The sequence below is a fragment of the Peromyscus leucopus genome, chromosome 3 (genome assembly GCF_004664715.2).
Source record: "Peromyscus leucopus breed LL Stock chromosome 3, UCI_PerLeu_2.1, whole genome shotgun sequence".
Classification (NCBI taxonomy): Eukaryota; Metazoa; Chordata; class Mammalia; order Rodentia; family Cricetidae; genus Peromyscus; species Peromyscus leucopus.
The window spans coordinates 147,713,791-147,733,506 of record NC_051065.1 but is presented as its reverse complement, the minus strand read 5'-3'; the positions used below and the strand labels follow the sequence as shown (position 1 = coordinate 147,733,506).

Here is a 19,716-nt window from a genome sequence, read left to right as displayed (position 1 = left end):
GCTCAAGTCAGGTGGGATCCGGAGACTCAGCAGGCTGAGATGACCTTTCTTGCAGAGTGTAAACCAGGAGTGGGTTCCAGGGACCAGGCAAGGTAGAGAATGTGGGAGTGGAAAACACAGGTGGAACTCAGTGACTTTCAAGAGAACGAGGAAACCCTTGATGGGGTGAGGAAGAACTGGGTGTCAGAGTGCAAGCAGGTTAAGGGGAGTATCCATGCCTCAGATAGAGCTGGTGTGGGTTCCACAGACTGAGGAGGGCGAAGACACTGTCTCCATGAGGTGGGACAGTCTAGGGTGTATACTAGGTGTCTTTGTGTTGAAGAACTCTTCTGTGCATGGGGGCGACTTGAGTGTGGTGTTAAAGCTTCAGGTAGGCCATGAGGCAACTCTTCAGGTTGTGGGAGTAGGAATCACAGCACAAGATGGGAAATGGAGGCTTTATTGTAGAGGTCAGCTCAGACCGAGTGTCAGAATCTCAACTCTGTGAGGAGTTTGACTTCTCTAACGGCCTGGTTCCTCTTTTCCATTCCTTCCTGTTTTCTTCTCTTGCCCTTTGAGTTCTTGGTATCTCTATGACTGTATACAGATCCTGGGTGTGTTCTCCATCTGTGATTCTCCTTTTGCAGGTCAGCAGACTGCACCTCATGGTGTACGCTCAGGGCAGCTGTCTGTTGCTGCCTCTCATCTCTAGCTGGTATTGGGTCCATTTGCTGCCACATTTGTTTCTCGTTCAGGATCTATTTTAAAGAAGGGATGGCATACACTTTGCGAGGGCAGGTTCTCAACACGTTTTCAGAAAACATTTATATTAACAAGAACCTCAGGAATAAACTTGATTCCACAGACATGGATGCAGACTCTCCTCCAGGTAAGAAAACATTTTCTGCTGCTCTTAGTGATGGTGTAAAGGACAAAGATGATCTTAGTCACTGGCCATGTCTCTGGGTCACTGGAGCGTCAACCAAGTGTGTTGCCTGTAGACAGATGTGAAAGGATGTGGGATTGTACAATGGAGAAGAGAAGGTGTTATCTTTTGCCATCTAGAGAAAATCCCACCACCCATTTTATGGTATCATTTTTACATATAAACAGACACGTACATGTGTAACAAATTGTTTCAAAGCTAAACCAATACATACTGATTTCCCCTCTATCTGGTGACATGTCATAGTCTGTTGGCATCCAGGTGTTGAGTACTTTCTTTCGCTCTCTCCCTCCTGTGATGGGGACAGAACCCAGGATCTCATCCATGGTTGGGAAGTATTGTAACTCATTTAGAAGTGGTGACTGAAAACGTGGTGACTTTATCACAAAATGTGACTTCTTGACTATTGCATATTTGAAGTTGGAAGCAAGCTGGAAGCTTTTTTTTTTCTTTTTTATTTATTTATTTTATTTTTATTTTTATTTTTATTTTACAACACCATTCAGTTCCACATAATAGCCACAGATTCCCCTGCTCTCCCCCCCCCCCCGCAAGCTGGAAGCTTTAAAAGTATATAATGGAATACTATGCAATCATAATAAAACTAATAAAGAAGACATGATAATACAGAAAATTTACCATTCAGTTGTGCTGGCAAAAGCCTGTAATCACAAAACTCAGGAGTTACAGACAGGGGGTTGCTGTGAGTTTGAGGCCTGCTTGGACTACAAAATGAATTGGAGTCAACTTGGGGTACATACCAGTCACTGTCTCAAAATAGAACATAAAAATATAATGGAAAAAATCATGATATAATGTCACAGAAAATGATGGTCACTAAGTGGTATTAATGGTGTTCTAATTATGGAAAATACGTATTTTATATGTAAAAGCTTTAAACTTTAGGAAAGATACATACCAAAAGACTGAGAACAATCATTCTCAATGTCAGGAATGAATGATTTTATGTACATTGTAATGTTTTTATAATTAACATAAATTATATATGTATACATTATGTATATAGTATATAAATATAATATATAAGGAATATAATTATTTAGAGTTATATTTTCCTATTATTTCAAACATCATGTTTTTATTGTTTATCATGCACAAAGAGTAAAATAGGAGAAAGAAGAGGAAATAGGAACAGAACTGAAGACATGAATTTGGTTTGTCTTTTAGCTCCTCAAAAGAAGACCAGGACTCATGAAAGTTGTCACAGATTCTCCAAATTGCTCCTCATCTCATTCATAATATTTTTACTGCTATTGAAAATGTTATTCTCAGTTGCTCTGATCAGTAAGTATGCCCCTGGGAGAATATATCACAGAGTAGGAAAGGGACTCATTAGACAGATGGTGACCCAGAAACCTGAGACAGACACTCTCTGGATGAATGGATGACATTGGGAATTTCTCTCTGTTTCAGAATAACTCTTCTGTAAAAGTCATTCAATCTCACTGGGAAGCAAGTATGTGTTTGTTGGTGTCACAGAGTGAAATCCTGGGGCATCTGTATTAGGTTCCAGTACTGAGGATGAATCTGTATTTCCTCAGCAGTATTTAGAATCCAGATCCATTGGATATACAAATATTTATATTTTTGAATGATCAGGGTGATGGAGAAGGTGACCAGAGCTATTCCAGGGACAGTGCTCCAGTGGAGTTCCTTCTAATCATTTATTTTTGTTCCAGATCATGTGAGACCTGAAAGCTATTTAGAAAATAGTGGATTTCTCTAAATTTATCAAAAATAAAAAGCATAAAATATATTTTATGATTATTCATTCATTCATTCAATAATTAATAATATCCATTTACTATATATTAGGCCACAAATCAGAGAGTCCAAAAAGATCAACAGTCCCCAGTCTCAGGAAATGTAGAGAACAGTCAAGTGAACCAGTGCTTAGAAATTGCATGGGAAATGCTGTGCAGGTGAGAAGTAAGGAGTAAGCACAGGGGCTAAGAAAAGCTTGGAGCAGATGACACCTAGAACTGTGTGTGCCAGCAATGTCCTAGACATGTGGAGGCATGGGAAATATGGGCAAATATAGGTGTACATTATTGTCATGTATAGTGCTACATGGAGAACTAAGCATGAAACTGTAGGGAACAGACAAAACTGGACGTAGATCACAATATAGCTCATACTATATCACACAGGTATCCCCTCTAATGTTATTTTATTTAGTAGCTCTTGCTGAACCATTAACCAACTTAAAACTTAGTAGGTTAATTGAACTATTTGTTTATTCTTGCTTGGTGGTTTCACAGAGACTGGTCTCTCTTGGGAGATTCCCATGGTCCTAGGTGAACTTACTCATTCTCATGGAGTCATACATCAGTAACAGACAATCCAGCTTCCCATGGCAACTTCAAACTTTCAGGATGGATGGTGGCAGTAAGCCAAGCCCAACATGGAGCACACACACATTTCCCTTTGCGTATTTTAGTGGCCAAAGAACTCTTAAAGGCATCTCAGATGAGGTGATGTAGACACAGACCAGTTTCTTTTCTTTTTTTTTTTTGTGATATATATTTTTTATTTTACAGTATCATTCAGTTCTACATATCAGCCATGGGTTCCCCTATTCTCCCCCTCCCACGCCCTCCCCTTACCCCAGCCTACCCTCCATTCCCACCTCCTCCAGGACAATTCCTCCCCCGAGGACTGTGATCAACTTGGTAGACTCAGTCCAGGGAGGTCCAGTCCCTTCCTCTCAGACTAAGCCAAGTGTCCCTGCATAAGTTCCAGGTTTCAGACAGCCAACTCATGCAATGAGCACAGGACTAGGTCCCACTGCCTAGATGCCTCCCAAACTGATCAAGCCAATCAACTGTCTCACCTATTCAGAGGCCTGATCCAGCTGGGAGCCCTCAGCCTTTGGTTCATAGTTCATGTGTTTCCATTCATTTGGCTATTTTTTTTCAATAATTGAGTAAAACTGAAATTTATTATATGCCACAGTCGTCCTAGGGACCTCCATGCTATATATATAGCCTCTATGGTTCTATGGGTTGTGGTCTGATTGTTCTTTATTTTATATCTAGAATCCACCAATGAGTGAGTACATACCATAACTGTCTTTCTGGGTTTGGGTTACCTCCTCAGGATGATTTTTTCTAGTTCCATCCATTTGCCTGCAAATTTCATGCTTTCATTGTTTTTCTCTGCTGAGTAGTACTCCATTGTGTATATGTACCACATTTTTTTCATCCATTCTTCCGTTGATGGGCAACTAGGTTGTTTCCAGGTTCTGGCTATTACAAATAGTGCTGCTATGAACATAGCTGAGCATGTATCTTTATGGTATAAATCAGCATTCCTTGGGTAGATGCCCAAGAGTGGGATGGCTGGGTCTTGAGGTAGTTCGATTCCTAATTTTCTGAGAAATGGCCATACTGATTTCCACAGTGGTTGTACAAGTTTACATTCCCACCAACAGTGGAGGAGTGTTCCCTTTGCTCCACATCCTCTCCAACATTGGTTGTCATTGGTGTTTTTGATCGTAGCCATTCTAACAGGTGTAAGGTGGTATCTCAGAGTCGTTTTGATTTGCATTTCTCTGATGATTAAGGATGTTGAGCATTTCTTTAAATGTCTTTCAGTCATTTGTAGTTCTTGTTTTGTGAATTCTCTGTTTAGCTCTTTAGCCATTTTTTAATTGGACTGTTCAGTGCTTTGATGTCTAGTTTCTTGAGTTCTTTATATATTGTGGAGATCAATCCTCTGTCAGATGTGGGGTTGGTGAAGATCTTTTCCCAATCTGTTGGCTGTCTTTTTGTCTTATTGACTGTGTCTTTTGCCCTGCAAAAGCTTCTCAGTTTTGAGAGGTCCCATTTATTAATGGTTGTGCTCAGGGTCTGTGCTGTCGGTGTTTTATTTAGGAAATGGTCTCCGGTGCCAATGCGTTCAAGAGTGCTTCCTATTTTCTTTTCTATTAAGTTTAGTGTAACTGGATTTATGTTTAGGTCTTTGATCCACTTGGACTTGAGTTTTGTGCATGGTGACAGATATGGATCTATTTGTAATCTTTTACATATTGACATCCAGTTATGCCAGCACCATTTGTTGAAGATACTTTCTTTGTTCCATTGTATAGTTTTGGCTCCTTTGTCAAAAACCAGGTGTTCATATGTGCATGGATTAATGTCAGGGTCTTCAATTCGATTCCATTGGTCCGTATGTCGGTTTTTATACCAGTACCAAGCTGTTTTTATTACTATAGCTCTATAGTAGAGTTTGAGGTCCGGGATGGTGATGCTCCAAGGGTTGCTTTATCATATAGGATTCTTTTAGCTATCCTGGGTCTTTTGTTTTTCCATATAAAGTTGAGTATTTTTCTTTCCAAGTCTGTGAAGAATTGTGCTGGGATTTTGATGGGGATTGCATTGAATCTGTAGATTGCTTTTGGTAAGATTGCCATTTTTACTATGTTAATCCTACCTATCCATGAGCATGGGAGATCCTTCCATTTTCTGATATCTTCTTCAATTTCTTTCTTTAGAGATTTAAAGTTCTTATCAAAAAGGTCTTTCACTTGTTTCGTTAGTGTTATCCCAAGGTATTTTATATTATTTGTGGCTATTGTAAAGTGTGATGTTTCTCTGACTTCTTTCTCAGCCCTTTTATCATTTGTGTATAGGAGGGCTACTGATTTTTTTGAGTTGATCTTGTATCCTGCCACTTTACTGAAGGAGTTTATCAGCTGTAGAAGTTCCCTGGTAGAGTTTTTGGGGTCACTTATGTATACTATCATATCATCTGCAAATAGTGAAAGTTTGACTTCTTCCTTGCCAATTTGTATCCCTTTGATCTCCTTTTGTTGTCTTATTGCTCTAGCTAGAACTTCTAGTACTATATTGAATAAATATGGGGAGAGTGGACAGCCTTGTCTTGTTCCTGAATTTAGTGGTATCGCTTTGAGTTTCTCTCCATTTAATTTGATGTTTGCTGTTGGCTTGCTATAAATTGCTTTTTATTATGTTTAGAAATGTTCCTTGTATTCCTAATCTTTCTAAGACCTTTATCATGAAGGGGTGTTGGATTTTGTCAAAGGCTTTTTCAGCATCTAAGGAGATGATCATGTGGTTTTTTTCTTTCAGTTTGTTTATATGGTGTATTACATTGACTGATTTCCGTATGTTGAACCATCCTTGCATCCCTGGGATGAATTCTACTTGGTCGTGATGGATGATTGTTTTGATGTATTCTTGGATTCGGTTTGCCAATATTTTGTTGAGTATTTTTGCATCAATGTTCATGAGGGAGATTGGTCTGTAGTTCTCTTTCTTTGTTGCATCTTTGTGTGGTTTGGGTATCAGGGTAATTGTAGCCTCATAAAAAGAGTTTGGTAGTGTTCCTTCTGTTTCTATTGTGTGGAACACTTTGAAGAGGATTGGTATTAGTTCTTCTTTGAAAGTCTGGTAGAATTCTGCACTGAAACCATCTGGTCCTGGGCTTTTTTTGGTTGGGAGACTTTTGATGACTGTTTCTATTTCTTTAGGGTTATTGGTCTATTTAAATGGTTTATCTGGTCTTGATTTAATTTTGGTATGTGGTATTTATCCAGAAAATTGTCCATTTCTTCCTGGTTTTCCATTTTTGTGGAGTACAGGTTTTTGAAGTATGATCTGATGATTCTCTGGATTTCCTCATTGTCTGTTGTTATGTCTCCCTTTTCATTTCTGATTTTGTGAATTTGGGTGCTCTCTCTTTGCCTTTTGGTTAATTTGGCTAGTGGTTTGTCTATCTTGTTGATTTTTTTTAAAGAACCAACTCTTTGTTTCATTGATTTTTTGTATTGTTCTCTTGTTTTCTATTTCGTTGATTTCAGCCCTCAATTTGATTATTTCCTGGCATCTATTACTCCTGGGTGAGTTTGTTTCTTTTTGTTCTAGAGCTTTCAGTTGTGCTGTTAATTCATTGGTATGGGATTGCTCCATCTTCTTTATGTGTGCATTTAGAGCTATGAATTTTCCTCTTAGCACTGCTTTCATAGTGTCCATAAGTTTGGGTATGTTGTACTTTCATTTTCATTGAATTCTAGGAACTCTTTAATTTCTGTTTTTATTTCTTCCTTGACCCATTGATGTTTCAGGTGGGCATTATTCAGTTTCCATGAGTTTGTGGGTTTTCTATAATTTTTGTTGTTATTGAGTTCTAACTTTAAGGCATGGTGGTCTGATAAGATACAGGAGGTTATTCCAATTTTTTTGTATCTGTTGAGATTTGTTTTGTGTCCGAGCATGTGGTCAATTTTTGAGAAGGTTCCATGGGGTGCTGAGAAGAAGGTATATTCTTTTGTGTTAGGATGGAATATTCTGTAGATATCTATTAGGTCCATTTGAGTCATAACATCTGTTAGGTCCTTTATTTCTTTGTTAAGTTTCAGTCTGGTAGATCTATCTTTTGGTGAGAGTGGTGTGTTAAAATCTCCCACTACTAATGTGTGGGTTTTGATGTGCGTTTTAAACTTTAGTAGTGTTTCTTTTATGAATGTGGGTGCTTTTGTATTTGGAGCATAAATGTTTAGAATCAAGACTTCATCTTGGTGGATTTTTCCCGTGATGAATATGTAATGTCCATCCTGGTCTCTTTTGATTGATTTTAGTTTGAAGTCTATTTTATTAGATATTAGGATAGCTACACCAGCTTGTTTCTTAAGTCCATTTGCTTGGAAAACCTTTTCCCAGCCCTTTACTCGGAGGTAGTGTCTGTCTTTGGAGTTAAGGTGTGTTTCTTGTATGCAGCATATGGATGGGTCCTGTTTTCTTATCCATTCTGTTAGCCTGTGTCTTTTTATAGGTGAGTTGAGACCATTGATATTGATGGATATTAATGACCAGTGATTGTTAATTCCTGTTATTTTTTTGGTTGTGTTGTGTTGTCCTTCTGTGGTGTATGTTGGTGTAGGATTATCTATTGCTTGATTTTTCATTGATGTGTTTAACTTCTTTGGGTTGAATTTTCCCTTCTAGTGCTTTCTGTAGGGCTGGGTTTGTGGACAGGTATTGATTAAATCTGGTTTTATCCTGGAATATTTTGTTTACTCCGCCTATGGTGATTGAAAGTTTTGCTGGGTATAATAGTCTGGGTTGGCATCCGTGGTCTCTTAGTGTCTGCATAAGGTTTGTCCATGATCTTCTAGTTTTCATAGTCTCTATTGAGTAGTCTGGTGTTATTATGATGAGTTTGCCTTTATATGTTACTTGGTCCTTTTCCTTTGCAGCTCTTAATATTTTTTCTTTATTCTGTGTGTTTAGTGTTTTGATTATTATGTGGCGAGGGGACTTTTTTTTTGGATCCAGCCTATTCGGTGTTCTGTAAGCTTCTTGTATCTTCATAGGTATTTCTTTCATTAGGTTAGGAAAGTTTTCTTCTATGATTTTGTTGAATATATTTTCTGTGCCTTTGAGTTGGTATTCTTCTCCTTCTTCTATCCCTATTATTCTTAGGTTTGGTCTTTTTATGGTGTCCCAAATTTCCTGGACGTTTTGTGTTAGGACTTTTTTGTCTTTATTGTTTTCTTTGACTGATGAATCTATTTTCTCTATCGTGTCTTCAGCGTTAGAGATTCTCTGTTCCATCTCTTGCAATCGGTTGGTTATGCTTGTTTCTGTAGTTCCTGTTCGTTTAGTCAGGATTTCTATTTCCAGCATTCCCTCAGCATGTGTTTTCTTTATTGTCTCAAATTCATTTTTCAGATCTTGGAAGGTTTCTTTCATCTGTTTAATTGCTTTTTCTTGGCTTGATTTGATTTCTTTCCATTTTTTTTTCGTTTTTTCTTCCATTTCTTTAAGGGAGTTTTTTATTTCCTCTTTAATGGAGTTTTTCATTTCCTCTTTAAGGGAAGTTTTTATTTCCTCTTAAAGGAGTTTTTTATTTCCTCTTTAAGGAAAGTTTTTATTTCCTCTTTAAGGTAGTTTTTCATTTCCTCTTTAAGGAAAGTTTTTATTTCCTCATTGAGGGAATGTTTTATTTCTTCTTTAAGGGCCTCTATCATCTTCTTAAAGTCATTTTTAGGGTTGATTTCTTCTGTTTCTTCTGTCATGGTATGTTTAGGTCTTGCAGGTGTAGAATCACTAGGTTCTGATGTTGCCATATAGGTCTTTATGTTGTTGCCTGTATTTTTGCACTGGCGTCTACTCATCTTTTCCTCTGTGTGGTGCAGGTGGTGTCTGTGTCTGAGAGTGCTCTCTTGTTCTAATTTTTAGTCTTGGTTTAGTAGTGGTTCTTGGTTAAATTGGTGCTATTGGGCTATTTCTTCAGGGGCAGCTGATTTCGATCAGTGAATTATATACTTATGATTCTGGTGATCTGGTTTGGTGTCTGGGTAGCGCCTTCTTCTGTGTTCCCAGGTCACATTTTGTTCATTTGTCAACTCCTCAGCTGATCTTGTTTCTTCAGACTTTAAACTGTAGGCATCTGAATCCTCTCCCAGATGGGTTTCAGCTGAGCAGGGTAGTCTCACCAACACCTCCAAGTTGTTGGGTTTCACAGGATCAGCAGCTGGGCCCTGGGTTGTCCTCAGAAGGAGTGTTCAGATTCGTTCTGGTTCTGACCCACGGAGATAGCTTCTTCCCCAGATGTTGGGGTTAGGGGCGTCCCTGTTCCAAGCTGCGTCTGCTTGTCTCCGTCCCTGGGCCTGTCTACCTCTGTGGTCTGTCTGCCTCTAGGGGCCACCACCGGGCCTGAATGTCTCTGCCGGCTGCAGCCAGGACTGAATGTCCCTGTCGGCCACTGCCGCCGGGTCCGTTTACCTCAGCGGGCCGCCGCTGGGCCCGTCTACCTCTGTGGGCTGCCGCTGGGCCTGAATGTATCTGCTGGCTACTGCCGGGTCTGAATATCCCTGTCGGCTGCCGCCGCTGGGCCTGTCTACCTCTGTGGGCCGCCGCCGCAGGCCTACCTGCGTCTGCTTGTCTCCGCCGCCGGGCCTGTCTACCTCTGTGGGCTGCCGCTGGGCCTGAATGTCTCTGCCGGCTGCCGCCGGGCCTGAATGTCCCTGTCGGCCGCTGCCGCCGGGTCCGTTTACCTCAGCGGGCCGCCGCTGGGCCCGTCTACCTCTGTGGGCTGCTGCTGGGCCTGAATGTATCTGCTGGCTACTGCCGGGTCTGAATATCCCTGTCGGCTGCCGCCGCTGGGCCCGTCTACCTCCACGGGCCGCCGCCACAGGCTTACCTGCGTCTGCTTGTCTCCACCGCTGGGCCTGTCTCCAGACCAGTTTCTTTAGTAGGGAACTGCAAAGGCATAGTCTAAATGGATATTCACATGGGGAAGGATAAGGAGTGTGTCCAGTGTTTCAAATATGCCACAGTCGTGGAGATTCACTGAAGAATCTGAAGCAGGCCATGATAAAATTAAAACTGACTTAGAGAAGTTTGCTCTTACAGAGTGTGAAAACAAAGGGAAGGAGAAATTAGGACATTAATTCAGAATCCATCTGAGCAGCACTAGGGGTTTGATCCAAGGATCATGTGAGTGATGCTCAGGAGAGGAGATAACTTGGACAAAAGGAGGTGACTTTTTGGTCAATATGGATAGCTGAGAATAGGGGACACAGAGGAGTGAGGTATGACTTTAATATTCTGACTTCACACAGTTAGCAGTCATGAAGTAATTTGAAGAGGAAGATGAGCAGGAGGTTTGGGTTGGAATAGATGATTTAATTTTGTTTGTTCACCTAAATCTCAGATGCACAGTTTAGTTGATGCATACTAACATGTTTTAGGAAAGAGGTGTACATTTTAGAAGACCTTTGCTTATAGGCAGCCGATAACAAAAACAGATTAAAAAACAAAACAACCACTTCTACCCCCACCCCAACACCAACAACCCAGGGCAATGAATATCACTAAGGAAGAGGATTTTGGAGGAGAAAGAGAAATACAGAAGGAACTGGATGCAATGTTCTGTTTTAAGAGAGGTGGGTGTAGAAGGAAACAGGTAGGAAAGAGCACAGGAAACAGCAGCAAACAGGACCAGGCAAAACCAGAGGGAGCCACTGTCTCCCAACAGTTAAGGAGGAAGAGAAGTGGGCAGGGTAATGTGAGAAGTCCCACAGGAAGATGACTGATCAGTGGTCATGAGGAGCCATTGACATCTAGTTCAGGAGTGTTTGGTAAATGAGCAGAAGTGAAAGCCAGAATCTAGTGACTCCAGGAACAAGTGGGAGATGAGGAAGAGAAGAAAGAAAATTCAATTTTCTAGAGGAAAGATGAGTTAGTTTTAAGTTAGGAACTCCATGAAAGTGTGGGGACACTGGGAAGTCAGAGCTAGCTGGGGTGGAGGCAGATACCGGAAAGAAGAGGACGAAAACAAAGTCCTTTTGATCAGTGTTGGGCTTCTATAACTTCTGTGCTCAGGTAACCTGGAACTGCTCTGGATTAGCTCATCTCTCACCTCATTTCCTGTGGTGCTCACATACTGAATAGAACTTATCACCTAAGATGTAGTCTTTATTTTACCCTCCATTAATTGTTGAAGAGTCCCCAGGTCATGGATCTGTCCTGTCCTTCCAGCTCTTCCTGAAGATAGCTGTGGTCATAAATCACTAGGAGTAGTGTAATCTTGACTGTGGAGTAATGGAAAATTGTCTTTTTGTTTTTTTGGTTTTTTGAGACAGGGTTTCTCTGTGTAGCTTTGCGCCTTTCCTGGAACTCACTTGGTAGCTCAGGCTGGCCTCGAACTCACAGAGATCCGCCTGGCTCTGCCTCCCAAGTGCTGGGATTAAAGACGTGCGCCACCAGCGCCTGGTGGAAAATTGTCTTTATTGTGGTAGGGTCTCATGTAGCCCAGACTAGCAATGAAATAGCTAAGTAATCAACTAACTAAACCAACCAACTAACGAAGCCAAACTAACTAACCAACCAACTAACTAGTAAAACCAACCAACCAACTCTACTAACTTGTATAGTAAGGATGACCTGATTCTTTTTCTATATCTTATTCTAATTCCCAAGTGCTAGGGCCAAAGCCATCACATTTTGTGGGGATGGGGAAACTTTCCCAGGATGGCTTTAACTACTCAGGTAATTGGACATTTATACATTTCGTTTCTACAAAGAATGTAAGAAAGTGAAAGTAAAAAGTCAAGTCTTAGCACTACCAGGAAAATGAATTGTTTTTATTCTGTTTTACAGCTTTGTCTAAAAAATATTCTCAGCTTCTTGATGAAAAAGAAATCATAAAAGAACTGAATTACGCTGAGTTGGTGTGTAGAAAACAGCATTTACTCTCGAAAGGTAAAACTTAATGTGCTTAAAACCAGTATTTCCAACAAGATTCTGGGGTAGCTCCACCAGCAATGGGCACTATGGGAACATGACTTAATACCACACACTTTATACCAGGTGCCTGTGGAGTTTTTTTTAGAGGTCTCCCATCAGGCATAATTGGAATTGTGTGGCCTCCTAGTGTCAACAAAGAAGAGTTTCAGAGAAGGAGAAGTAATACTGGACTGAGTAGAATTTTATTATAAACAGAAAGGAGCTCCAGAAAGAATAAAGCAAATCTGCTGGTGTGAATGTGAGCATCTCCAGGGAGTCATGCTCAATGGTGTGTGTTTAAGATTTCATTTTTAATTAATACATGTATATATGCACGTGCCTGTGTGTGGGTTGGTGTACGTGAGTGCAGTGCCTGCAGAGGCAGAAGAGGCGGTCAGATCCTGGAGCTGGAGTTAGATGTGGTTGTGAGTCACAGGCTCTGGGTGCTGGGAACTGAACTCAAGTCCTCTGTGAGAGCAGTACACACTCTTAACCACTGGGCCATTTCTGTAGTCCCTCAAGTGTTTTCATAAGTGTGTGTGTGTGTGTGTGTGTGTGTGTGTGTGTGTGTGTGTGTGTGTTTGTGAGTGTTCTTATGCTGGTCTGTGTATGTTCTTGTGTTTTTCTCAGTTTCAGTGTCTACAAAGTGTAATTTACTCAAGATTTAAATAGAGAATTTGTTTTTCTAGTAAACTAAGTTGGAAGGTGGACAGATGAATGTGTATTGTTTAGGTTTAGGAAAGAGAGGGAAGTGCTTAATGCTATCCATCAGTTTGCCCCCGAGTAAGTTAAGATTCTCGACTGTCTTTGACATCTGTAATTGAGATGTCTTTGGAATACACCATCTGGCCCTAAATAGGCACAATTTGTTTATTGTCTTTGACAAGATACCATTTGGAAACACTTGTTTCTTTAGACCATTTGAGCTTGTCTGGGGTTCCTGCCTTTCTCAGCAGATCTCTCTCTCTTTGCTCACTATATTCTTTGCTGTAAAGAAGCCTGTAGTCCTATTCAGGGAGTCTTTGCCTATGCCCACATCTTGAAATGTTGTCTTTACTTTTTTTGTAATAACTTCAAGGTTCCAAGCCTCACAGTAAGGTGTTTAATTCATTTAGACTCTATTTTAGAGTCAATTTTCACGCAGAATGGCTATGGGTCTAGCTTCACTCTTCTGCACATTGGTACCTAGTTTTCCCAGTACAGTTTGTTGAAGAGCATATCTTCCTCCGGTATGTATTTCTAGTGAAAAGTCCGATGGTTGTAGCTGTGTGGGTTCATGTTTGTGGTTCTCTTTTGTGTTCATTGATCAATGTGTGTACTTTTGTTGTGGTCCCATGCTCTATAGCGTAGCCTGAAGTCAGGTTTGGAGATACCTCCAACATCATTCTTTTTTCTTTATGGTTGCTTTGGCTATCCAGTTTTTTTTTGTGCTCTCTTTATAAATTTTGAGATTGTTTTGTTCATTTATCTTATGAAGAATCTTGGAATTTCTATGAGGACTTCATTCATTTGTAGATATTTAGGGTTTTTACATGAGACTTTATTTTTCTGTTTCATTTCACTTTTTTTTTCCTTGAGGGTTCACTGATATCTCTGTTGCTTTCAGGATGCAATTAACATCCTGGAATACTTAAAATATGTGTCTCAGATATAAAATTTCCATTCAGCTCTTTACATCTTTTTCTGTTCATGGTTTACATATATATATATTTTTTTCTGAGTTAGGGTTTCTCTATGTAGTTTTGGTGCCTGTCTTCCATCTTGCTCTGTAGACCAGGCTGACCTTGAACTCACAGAGTTGGTTTACATGTTTTTAAAACCTTTTCCAGAATCTTTTTATTTCCATCCAGAAAATAAAAATATCATGGGCATTAAAGTTTTTAGATTAAACCTATAATTAATTATCTTGCTTGTTATAATATATTGACTACCACTTTTATCATCACTAATTAAAAATGTCTGCTAACTCTGAAAATTTGCTTCCTTGGATAGTGGCATCTATTGTTTTCATGTGTAAATACGTATATATTTATGTAATATGAGAACTTCTGGTTCTTGGTATGATGAGTTCTATTCTTTGGAGACCCAGAATGTTTTGCATTATGTCTTGGGCATCTGAGGGTTCTATACACTCAGTTTTCCTGACACCAACCCGTTAGGATAAAGAGGCCCTGACATTGGTGTCAACAGTGGTAGACTGGGGTTTCTTGGCACCTGACAGAGAGTCCAGAGTCCCAGTTTCCATGTGGTCTTCACATCAAGCAGCTTTTAAAATGACTCTATGACATTGCACTTACATTTCCTTCTTCCCCCAAAGTCTGGAGCTGTTGCCCAAAGGATTGGAAGCCATTTAGTTCCCACTGCTACTTCACTGCGACTGGCCCAGCATCTTGGAGAGAGAGTGAGGAGAAGTGCTCCAGCATGGGTGCTCATCTGATGGTGATCCACAGCCAGGAAGAGGAGGTGCATCCTGGGAGAGAGTGGGGCCTGGGCCTTGCCTGCTGTCTGCCTCCTTTTACTAAGAGGGAGTTTTGTTGACATGGGTGTTGCTGATGTGGCAGAAGGCTTTCCATCAGGAAGCTGGAAAGGTTGCTCCAGCCTTGGCATTCTACACCTTGTCCCTGCTTCAGTGAAGCTGAACAACCCACAAGGAACCATGGCAACAGAAATACAACCTCTGAGGTGGAGGGAAGGATGAAATGTTTCTGCTTGAAAGAGCAGTTTGTGATTTCAGCACTCTAATGCTTCCTGTAGTACCCACTGCCTAACAGAGGAGGGTGCAGAGTTGATTAGGGAAAGGGGATCAAATCAGGAGAGTCACAGCCAACCATCAGAAATGAAATATCTGAGGTTGTGAATGGAGAATGCTTAAATCTGCTAAATTCTCTCATGCACAACATTCAAGAATGGTGTTGGGGAAGAAAAGAGGGGAGTGAGTCTGAGATTGTTTCCAATGTCATGGAAATCAGGCCCATGAGTGATGACTTTGTGTCCTGCTCAACCAGAGAAGATGGCACTCCTGGTGGTGTGGGTGGCTCTTCTATTCCTTGATCCTTTCTTTGTCTTTTCATCTCTGTGTGACCAGAAGAAAGTCAGTCAAAATATCACAGTGTTCCTCTAAAATATATACTTGGTGAATTCAGTCTATAATTTGAAAACTATTGATGGACCTAGAGAGATGAATAGGATTTGATTATTATGTATTTCCATATGTGCATCACATTGGATCTATACTTTTGTATAGTTAAAATAACTTTTAAAAGATTTTATACAATTTCTATAACAGAAAAAGAAGCATTCCATCCAGGCTGAATGCTGTGTCTTTCTTTCCTCTTAGGATTTCATCACCAAGATCCTGGATCCTAAAGCTGTTTATTATATTGGGCTTTTGGATGCAGGTCATCGACAGTGGCGCTGGGTTGATCAGACACCATACAATGAAAGTGCCACGTGAGTCCAGAGTTACCTAGAGGAGTCCTGGGTCCTGTAGCATGAGAAGACTTTAGGGTGTTCCAGCTGTTGGTTATGAAACTAAAACAGCTCACTCCTGGTGTGAGTCCTGAGGATGGAGTTACTTTATCCCCATTTCCTCATCAAGGAGTCCTGTGAGACACATGTCACTGATACTCCAGGACAGATGAGGGAACTGAGTTTAAGAGTGTAGGATGATAAGTACCCAGGGTACTCAACCAAGGTGCTGCACCATGGTGTGTTTTATTATTCAATCTCTCTCTATATTTTAAAATAGGATTTAATTTATTTTTATTTGTGTGTATATGGCGGTATTTTATTTGTACTGAAATGTGATTTTAATTGTATGTTAATAAATAAAGTTGCCCGGGGTCATAGCTATTAGAGCCATAGCAAGAGCCAGGCGGTGGTGGTGCACGCCTTTAATCCCTGCATTTGGTAGACAGAGCTAGGTAGATCTCTCTGTGTTCAGGGATACAGCCAGCATTGTAGATGTACACCTTTAAGACCTGGAGGGCTGTACTTACAGTCAGTGACGAGACAGTCATGTGTTTGGGTTTACAACCAATGAGAAGGCAGAACAGAAAGACTATATTAAAGATAAACACACAGGAAGTAGGTCTCTTTCAGAGAGGTAGGGCCACCGTGGGAGCAAGGGTAAGGTTTTAGCTCTGAGCTCTGACCTCTTGGCTTTCTTCTTTACATTGGTTCTGTGTCTCTGTATGAGTGTGTGTCGTGTGTATGTGGGTACCCATGGAGCCCAGAAGATGGTGTTGGATGCCCTGGAGCTGGGGTTGCAAGTGGCATGACTGTGCAAACATGGGTGCTGGGAACAGAACTCTCATAGTTTCTAGAAAAGCACAAGCGCCCTTAATTCCTTAGCCATCTCTCTAGCTTTTATTTATATCTTTATAATAAAAATTGATTTTAAGATCATAACTGATTATTTCTCATAAATCAAAAGTCCTCAATCTGATATGTGTGTTGTATTTATGTAATTATTTAAAAATTTAATATCTTAGTATGTTCCCACATTCTATCCTGATTTCTGTTGTGAGAAACAGGTAGTGATGCTACTGTCCTTCTCAGTCTTCAGAAGAGACAGGTAGGAGTCCAGGATTGTAAGTTACTTGTCCTAGATGACAGAAATAATTGGATTATCTAGATATTTTAAGTAGTTCTCCAGTCTCGAAAATAACACTATTGTAAAATGAAAAAAAAAAAAACTTTAATAAAACATGAGAATAAGGAAAGACCTTTTCATCATACAAATAATCACATGGAATGACAGTCCCTGGGTACCAAGACCTAGGGATGAAGTAGCCCTTGGAATATGTTCTGGGAGAAAATTAAGTAACAGGCTAAGAGAATATTGAGTGAGGTGGTCCTGTTTTCAGGGACATGTCAGACATGGGTGGTGGAGAACGGTTGTTTTGTACACACCTGAATCTGATTTCCACAAATTCCCATTGTATCCTGAGGCTTGCTTACTCTTATTTTCTCTTTCCCAGAATCACTGAGGGAAACACACTAATTCTCTTTCTTCCCTTCCAGGTTCTGGCACCCAGGTGAGCCCAACAGTGACATTGAACAATGTGTTATAATAAATCATCGATATTCTGGTTGGGGCTGGAATGACATCCCTTGCAGTGCTAAAGAGAAGTCAGTTTGTCAGATGAAGAAAATATACTTATGAATCAAGCATTCTCCATGGACATGGATTGCATTTTTATCCAGCATTTCCAGACACCTGGAAAGATCTTCTTGTGGAAGAGATGTCCATTAAAAATTTAGGTAGGCAGCCAACAGTTATCCATTTGATAACACTGGCCTTCACAAATACTTATCTATTCATCCTTTACTCTTTTATATAATGAGACTTTCTCTTATACCTGGTAGCACACACCTTTAATCCTAGCATTTCAGAGGCAGAAATCTGTAGCTGGAGTTTTTCTGCCTGGCCCACAGTCAGGACAAATCTCTCTCACCCGCCAGTCCCACAGCGGCTCAGACCCAACCAAGTAAACACAGAGACTTATATTGCTTACAAACTGTATGGCCGTGGCAGGCTTCTTGCTAACTGTTCTTATATCTTAAATTAACCCATTTCTATAAATCTATACCTTGCCCCGTGGCTCGTGGCTTACTGGCATCTTCACATGCGGCTTGTCATGGCGGCGGCTGGCAGTGTCTCTGACTCAGCCTTCCACTTCCCAGAATTCTTCTCCTCCTTGTCCCGCCTACACTTCCTCCTGCCTGACTACTGGCCAGTGTTTTATTTACTAACCAATCAGAGCAACACATTTGCCATACAGAACATCCCACAGCAGAAATCCATCTGTTCAAGGATACAGTCAAGCATGGTGACTCACGCCTTTAATCCCAGAAAGCCAGCCTTTAATCCTAGGGAGTGATGGTAGAAAGCAAAAAGATATATAAGGCATGAGGACCAGAGACTAGAAGCATTTGGCTGGTTGAGCTTTTAGGTTTTGAGCAGCACAGTTCAGCTGAGAGCCATTCAGATATGAGGACACAAGGGTTCCAGTCTGAGGAAACAAGATCAGCTGAGAAGTTGGCCAGATGAGGTTAGCTGTGGCTTTTTCTGTCTCTCTGATCATCCAGCATATACCCCAATACCTGGCTCAGGTTTGATTTTATTAATAAAGACTCTTTAAGATTCATGCTACATATACCAGAGACTCTGTGTCCATTCTTAGATTCCTAAAGTGTTATTTGATGATAATTTTGTATGGTTTGGTTCCTCTACCCATTTCTCTCTCTCTTTGTTCCTCTGTCTTTGGATTTATTGATGTATAATTGACAAATAAAATATATATATATTTACATTACAATATCTTGACTTGATATGGAAACATATTGGGCAATGGCTACCACAATCAAGTTAACAACACCCTCTATTACCTAACATTGTTGTCTGTTTTGTGTGTGTGTGTGGTGTTAGAACATTTAAGATCTTCTTAAACAAATTCAGACAGACAGGATGACATTGTTACCATTGTCACTTTGATCGTCAGTGCTTACTCACATTTTCTCTGGCAGTTTGTGCCCTTCCATCAGCATTTTCTGTGTCCCCCAATACCTGCACTGCCAGGAACCATTCAGGAACTTGATCCTCATGGCTAGTGCATCAGGTGCTATGGGTGACGTGAGGCTGATGTGGGCCTCTAATGGTGGCTGATGCTGGCTGGGTGGACTTTATCCATATCAAGTTTAAGAAGACGATGAACAACATTCTACTGCCACACCCATGATTTTTCGTGTCTCAGGTTGGTGCAGGCCACATTAGGGACAGCCTGTGCCCTGTGGATGGACATTAAGGAGACTCACATGTCCCTTGGGAGCCTGTATGCTACTTAACACTTGGGAAGGCTTTTCAACTTCTTATCAGAAGTATTTTGAAACAGAAGTTGGCTGGATGGTATCATCAACTGTTGACATTTAGATAATTCGATATGTGTATGTATGTGTACATATATGAAAATGTTACTTGATAGGTTACTTGAGAGTTAGTTCGATACATTACACTTCAGTCAATATTTCAGTATATATCATCTGAAATTGTCATTGTACAAAAAAACTATACCACTATCACTCTTAGAAAATGTAACAGTTCTTTTCTCAGATGATGTGTGATCTTGCCTGTATTTCCTCAGCCATCTCCAAAATGTTTCTTATGACTGTTCTGATAAGCCACAGCTGAAAAAATTTAATTTACTAATTAAATTATTCTACAAGTTTAGGCCATGACTCCAAAGACTGTCCTCATTTCAGACTTGAGCTTCAAGTTCAGGAGTTCCCAAGGGTGCCCTTACTTCAAGTCAACTCTCTGCAGAGTCCCAGGATCCCTTGATACCTGCAGATTTATAAGTTGTAGGATGACACACTGAACTAATGATTCTGCTATATTAGTATTATAGTTTTGTTATGTAGAAGAACACAAAGCAGAACTAAAGGGAGGGACATCCCAGGAAAGGTCAGGGAGGGTTCCAAATAGGGAACTTCCATTGACCCCATTTATGCATC

At 40.5% G+C, this 19,716-nt stretch overlaps 1 protein-coding gene across 1 annotated transcript; it reads left to right on the top strand.

Annotated features, from left to right (window-relative positions):
* The first annotated feature begins 368 nt into the window (after positions 1-368).
* LOC114683505 (C-type lectin domain family 4 member A-like) lies at positions 369-17,641 on the top strand. Its single transcript, XM_028857838.2, has 6 exons — positions 369-868; positions 2,114-2,230; positions 12,076-12,177; positions 14,519-14,664; positions 15,539-15,651; positions 17,227-17,641. Exons 1-6 carry the CDS (start codon positions 754-756, stop codon positions 17,366-17,368), a joined length of 735 nt encoding a protein of 244 aa, XP_028713671.1. The 5' UTR covers positions 369-753; the 3' UTR covers positions 17,369-17,641.
* The last annotated feature ends 2,075 nt before the right edge of the window (positions 17,642-19,716 follow it).